Raw genomic sequence first — 6635 nt, 5'->3', positions numbered from 1 at the left:
AAGGAAATACATTATCTTAGGATTAGCTGCTTGGGATAGTTTCCTTTACTTCGTCGAATGTTTAACGACCGAATTTGAACGATTATATACACACATTACAACACGCCGTATAATGTAATAGAGAGTTTACTACCGATAATTTTATTATTTTTACATCTATACAATATATTTCAGTTGTATATTGTTTAATGTACAATCTATTGTCTTCTTTAAATATAACATGTGTCTTCGGACCATTCGTTCTTAGAGTGCGCTTCAAGGAAAATGCGAATTTGTAATCTACATTTTCTTATGAATATTTACGTGGTTATTAAAACCATGTAACGTATTTTTCCTATTATTACATCTAATGTATTATTATATCATTAACCACAAGTTAAAAATCTAATCTTTTATAATACAATAATTGTGCGTGTTTATATTAAACAAAAGAAAAAAATTGAAATTTTACGATATGTCCGAAGACTCGTTTTTATCTGATCTTTGAATTCCTATAAACAAGAAATAAAAAACCAAAATATAAAATGAATCTTTTCAAATGACATGTATATATAATATATTCGTATATTTGTATTATTTTTATGTATGGCATATCTGCATTTAAAGAAATTCATATAGCTCGTACAAAATATATTTGTGATATCACATGAGTAATTCGATCTCAAAACTGGATAAATCTATTTAACATTGTTTATACAATTTAAAATGAGTTATTTCATTTTCATATAGGTACCGAACTTGTTCGCATTTATAAGTGTTTCCTTGAAACGTAAACGAACGAAGTGTCTTATTGAGACAACAGTAAATGTGGTGCAGTTTAGCTTTTCTTTTTCGTAAGGGTCTAGACCAAACGCAATTATTATATTACATGTTGTAGCCTAAATACATTTTGTAATAAAATTCAATATATTGAATATCATAGAATGTTTCTTCTTTTTTTCTAATCGTTAAATTTTAATACATGACAATTGTAAAAAAACAATTTATTTACGTGCTTTCAATTATATTATTCTATGTTAATACTACAAAGAATTTTAATATTGAAAATATGCACATTTCCTTAATTTAAAATGAAAAAAATAATATTACAACACTACATATAATCTTTCTATTCTATACAATACTCTTGTGTGCGTGTGTGTGCATGTCGCGTATGTATTCATTTCTATAATTGTTTTAATTAAATAGAAATATAAATTTAAAGTAATTTTCGTATACTTCTAAAAAGATAACAAGATAAAATAATACTACATTAAAAAAGTCTCTTAAATTTGTCATGCATTTTATAACAAATACAATGATTTTTTATTTTGTATACAATAGTTATATTAGAAATAAGAAAACTTAAAGTAAAGTTTACAATCTAAGTTGCTGTTTGGTGTATAACACTGAATATCATTTAACAATTTTAACTTTATTATAAAATACTTTCTTATTTGCAGGTTTGACTTCACCAAATCTGGCTTTTCTTTTCTCTATTCTAGCTTCTAATTCAGCCTGAAAAAAAATATGATTATAAAAATTATATATTATATAATACATTTAACACTTAAACTTATTGTGGTAAATTTTTAATTTATTTAATCTATTACCTTCTCCATTAAACTAGAAACAGATGTACCAAACCTTTCTGCCCGTTTCTTTAAAACTTCATATGTTGTATGCTGCAAATGCAGAAAATAAATTATGTATTATAAAAAACACGAAAAATATTATATATCTGTTTAGATAAGAATATACCACAGGTGTTTTTACAGATGCAGCTGATTTATTATTTTGATTATCAATACTGAATCTTTCAGATCTAGCTTCCTTTTTCGCAGCTTCTGATAATGGTAATCCAAATTTCTTAGCCCTCATTTCTAATCTCTGTTTAATAAGATAAATTATATTACATTTGATTTTTAACTTTTATAATTTTGTAAAGTGTAATAGAAGGAAAGTATTACCTCTTTAATACCAAGTTCTGATAATTTAATAATTTTTCTTTCTGGAGGTGCAATCTCAATAGTTTTTGTGTCAGTTTCAATTTCTTCAGATTGTTCATTCTTAATTTCCTCAATTACTGGTTTTCGGTTTAGAACTATCTTTTTTGCACTTATATTACTCTCTGTAGACAATTTTCTTCTTCCACTACCTTCCTGTGAGTCAGGTTTACTTGAGAGTTCTTCAATTTCTTCATCCTTATTTAAATAGATACATGTCTTAATCATATTGTCAACAATATGTTCAAATTTAATAGTAATATTCTCTCATCTTTTACTTACACCAAGGACTGCATCTTCATCTAAAATTTCTTCTGTAGCCTCATCCAAAGATAATGCAGAATCTGACCATAAAAACATTGTTTTATCAATATGTTCACAAACACCAAAATAAAATTTTTAAATTATTCAAAAGCGTATACCACCATGAATTGCTAATTGGAGCCTTTCAACCAATTCATTTTTACTACCAGTAGTAAGGAGTCCTCTTTGTTTCAATTCAATTTTCAAATCTGCAACCTGTTCAGTAATATTCATTTATAATTATATATCATTCTTTCTTACAATCTATACACCTATTTCGTGTCCAACAAAATCGAAGTAAATAATTTTAAAATGTCAATATAAATTGTATTTATCCCAGAACTATTATATGGACTCAATAAAAATTAGTAATAAAGAAGGTTCTTTTATGTCATATCGAAAAAAATTTCTATTAATTTTGAGGTTAGCTTCCCGGATGTAGGATCACAGAAACAAAATAATTTTAAATTACCTTCATTTTTGAAAGTTCCGTAAGTCCTTTCTCGTAAGATGAATCAGCCATAATGCATCAGTATTATTTTCTTTCAAACGATATCACTTTTTGAATCCTGATTAACATGTCACAGTTTTTCACAAAATACTTTCAAGAAAGTAGAGCTCAATCAAATTGAAGTGCATACAACACAAAAAAAATTAATATTACTATTTTTATAATCATACTTAATGGCTGAGTATAATAGAGTTTAATCATCTGTGAATACTTTAAAATGTACCACTGACATTTTTTTTCTAATAAATAAAACTTCATGTAATATATTTGAAATGTTACTTTAAAAAAATATATTAATTTAGTTTGTTAAATCTATATGTACATTTATTTGTGACTGTTTCAAATATCTCTATATATAGATCTTTTCGATATATCGATTATACTATTACTTGTCTACATCGCAACATAAATGCAAAACTTAACTTGAACACGTTTATGGATTTGCGTTTGAAGTGACTTAGGAAACACAGATGTCTGTGTAGTGCAATAATAATTATCATAATTTATGATGGTAGATGAATCAACGAAGAAGACATTAAGTAACATTCCATTGTTACAAACAAAAGCGGGCCCTAGGGATAAAGAATTATGGGTACTAAGATTAAAAGAAGAATATCAAGCATTAATTAAAGTAAATTTTATTTTGATTATTATTTCTTACCATATGGTTTAAAACCAAAAATAAAAAGTTGAGACCGTAATTATCGAAGTAACTAATTATATTTAAATGTCATATTGAGTATAATACATTTTTAGTGCACTTGGCATTAATATAAAATAATTTTGACTTTATTTTCCAGTATGTGAAAAATAATAAAGAATCTGACAATGATTGGTTTCGTTTAGAATCGAATAAAGAGGGAACAAAGTGGTTTGGTAAATGCTGGTACATACACAATTTCTTAAAATATGAATTTGAAATTGAATTTGATGTAAGTAATTCCTTTTTCTTGTACATATTAAATGTACAAAGGAAATTAAGGAAATTAATTATCTAATATATTACAATTTTATAACACATTTAGATACCTGTTACATATCCTACAACAGCACCTGAAATTGCTTTACCAGAACTCGATGGTAAAACAGCAAAAATGTACAGAGGTGGAAAGATTTGTCTTACAGACCACTTTAAACCTTTATGGGCACGTAATGTACCAAAATTTGGAATTGCACATACTATGGCACTTGGAGTATGTTTTTTAGTTATAAATAGATCTCTAAATCATCGCTTCCTATTATTGCAATAATGTACTATTTTTTTTAGCTTGGGCCATGGTTAGCAGTTGAAATTCCAGATCTCATAGAAAAAGGTAGTATAATTCATAAAGATAGAATTAATGAACATAAATCACAAACATAAAAAGGACAAAAAGATATAAAGGAATGTATTATATGATACAAATGAAAATATGTTCTTTAATTGTTAATTGAGATGAATTACTTATTAACCTCCTTTAATAAATTTCAGAAAGATTTATCTCATGAAGACATTAAATTTTATATTCAATACAAATTTTTATAACTTTTAAATATACTTTATACAGCAATTATTTGTCTTCATCTATTTTAATTTTTTTTGTATCTTTTATAATTTCATCTAATTTATGTAAATCTTTAAGTGAAACCTGTCCACTACCTCTTTTTAAGGGTTTTGGTTGTGATGCATCTGGCTTCCAACCTAATAAATATATTACTTGAAATGTAGCAGGTACATATGGACTACCATCATCTTTGATTTTTCCATATAGCTCTTTATATATTGTAGCAGCAGCAAGAACAGTATCTTTATTTAAACGCAATTTTCGATTTCTTATTGCATTATTCTCTGCCATTCCTATAAAATAAGAAACTTAATTAATAAAGAAATGTATAAAACATTTATTAAATTATTATTGTGTAAGAACTTCAAATATTACCTTTCAAATCCCACATTAATTCAAACATACTTGGATATCCAATAACAATTTCATCTACATCAATTGTTAGCATGGTAAAATTAGCCCTTGTCAATAAGCTTCCAACGTCTCTAATATCTGTAAATGGAGAAATGTGCGCTGAAATTCCACCATCTCTTTCTAATTCTGCCAATTGCAAGGAACTTCTGAAAATATAAACTACCATACTCAAATATTTTGTATACATTTAATTTATTTTTAAAATTACCTTAATTCATATAATGTTTCTCCTCCAAACATAGCTCCTATGAAAACTCCATCATTTTTTAAACTTTTATTAATATTCATAAAACATCCAGGTAAATCATTTATCCAATGCAAACTTAATGAACTTATTACTAAATCTAGACTGTTTGGTTCGAGTGAAAAATTTTCTTCATCCATAATTATTCGTGATACTTTAATTCCTTCATTAACTTCTGCCTGATGTATGAAACTAGTTGACATGTCAATTAAGATTAATTCTTCTACATGCTCTGCCAAAATGTGTTTTGACACATAACCACGACCACATCCTAAATCAAGCGCTTTTTTGAAATTTCTCTTTATATCTAATATTCTATCTGCAAGTCTGTACCCTACTTCATCTTTAATGTAATCATATAATTTTACATCAGCAGCTTGAGCAGCACGTTCTTTCTGAAGCAATTTTGTATGTCTATCAAAAATGTACATCACATTACTCGTTGGTAAAGCAAAGTTTGTCACACTAGAATTTATATTACGAATACAACGAATATTAAATGCAAATAAAGATAAACAACGTTCAAATAAAATATACATTCTTTGTTCTTGAAAATTTAATATTTGATAAATTAATTTTCATACGTATATATGTCAGTCTGAACAATTATATAATTTTAACATTAATAGTGATGTGTATATAAATATACTTTTATAATATTTTATAAATCTTTTATAATATTTTATAAATATATATTTTTTATTGAAATTTTATTATTTCCAATAATCTCAATACTTGTATACCTAAGTTTTGGATAGACATAACCTATTCTAATGTAGCTTTAGTCAAATTGAATTCAATTATTATATTAAGTAAATAGAAAATAATATATAAAGTTTACATAATATACTATGAAAATATTTAAATATAATTTTTTTTATACTAAATGATTTCCATAAAATTTTACTAATACATTGTATTAGTAATAAAATATTATATGATAGAATAATAATAAAAAAAATTGTATTTAATATGTTTATATTTATTCAATAACAATTGTAATTGTACTTCAAAATTTATAAACATTAGGAAATTATAAAACCAGTTTATAATATGTTTGAATGTAATTAAAGTTTACTTTCGTAATTAACTATTACATAATAATATTATAATTACATAATAACTATTTTCATAATTAACTACTAAGTTAAAAGTTTTTTAATATGTAACTTCTATACCCTACCAAAAACATTAACGTTTTGAATAAAAATGTATTTATATTACTTAATACAATTCTACTGTTTACAGCAACATAAATTACACCTTAAACCAAATTTTAAAAAATGTTGATAAAAAATTGAAAATGACAAAAAATAAACAGAGAGATTGCCTGTTTATTATATCACTGGCAGAGTTAGAAAAATTTAAAAATATATCACATCAAGTGGAATGTAAATTAATAAAAATTATACTTGTTTTGATTTTCATATAATTTTTATGTAATGTAGTCAGGTTTCTAAATTTTATTTTGATATTTACTTTGTTTAGATTACATATTGTTAGTATATTGACAGCTTCAATTTAAAAGGAACCATGAATCCATGTCTAAAAGAATTCATTAAGGATTATGTATTAATTTATGCTACCCAACTCACAGTTTAAAAGAAAAACTTGATTTATATAAAATGTAGATT

At 25.1% G+C, this 6635-nt stretch overlaps 3 protein-coding genes across 4 annotated transcripts; 1 reads left to right on the top strand and 2 right to left on the bottom strand.

The window, feature by feature from the left end:
* Window positions 1–1351: 1351 nt before the first annotated feature.
* Window positions 1352–2895, bottom strand: LOC108550700 (SAP domain-containing ribonucleoprotein). Of its 2 annotated transcripts, none has more exons than XM_017904516.1 (7): window positions 2761–2895; window positions 2408–2504; window positions 2268–2329; window positions 1950–2183; window positions 1741–1869; window positions 1593–1664; window positions 1352–1497 (listed from the first exon to the last, which is right to left on the bottom strand). In XM_017904516.1, the coding sequence occupies exons 1-7, from the start codon at window positions 2809–2811 to the stop codon at window positions 1396–1398; spliced, it is 747 nt and encodes a 248-aa protein (XP_017760005.1). In that variant the 5' UTR covers window positions 2812–2895; the 3' UTR covers window positions 1352–1395. The 2 variants fall into 2 exon arrangements, with proteins under 2 accessions (XP_017760005.1, XP_017760013.1); XM_017904524.1 differs by having other exon boundaries at window positions 2411–2504.
* Window positions 2896–3172: 277 nt separating this feature from the next.
* Ufc1 (Ubiquitin-fold modifier conjugating enzyme 1) lies at window positions 3173–4253 on the top strand. Its single transcript, XM_017904269.1, has 4 exons — window positions 3173–3430; window positions 3600–3731; window positions 3825–3992; window positions 4067–4253. Exons 1-4 carry the CDS (start codon window positions 3305–3307, stop codon window positions 4160–4162), a joined length of 522 nt encoding a protein of 173 aa, XP_017759758.1. The 5' UTR covers window positions 3173–3304; the 3' UTR covers window positions 4163–4253.
* Window positions 4223–5540, bottom strand: LOC108550517 (NADH dehydrogenase [ubiquinone] 1 alpha subcomplex assembly factor 5). Its single transcript, XM_017904259.1, has 3 exons — window positions 4966–5540; window positions 4719–4903; window positions 4223–4636 (listed from the first exon to the last, which is right to left on the bottom strand). The coding sequence occupies exons 1-3, from the start codon at window positions 5538–5540 to the stop codon at window positions 4350–4352; spliced, it is 1047 nt and encodes a 348-aa protein (XP_017759748.1). The 3' UTR covers window positions 4223–4349.
* Window positions 5541–6635: the final 1095 nt, after the last annotated feature.

This window comes from Eufriesea mexicana, unplaced genomic scaffold, assembly GCF_001483705.2.
Source record: "Eufriesea mexicana isolate 0111107269 unplaced genomic scaffold, ASM148370v2 scaffold474474846, whole genome shotgun sequence".
NCBI classification, from domain to species: Eukaryota; Metazoa; Arthropoda; class Insecta; order Hymenoptera; family Apidae; genus Eufriesea; species Eufriesea mexicana.
The sequence above is the reverse complement of the archived record's forward strand: the minus strand, read 5'-3'. Positions and strand labels throughout refer to the sequence as shown.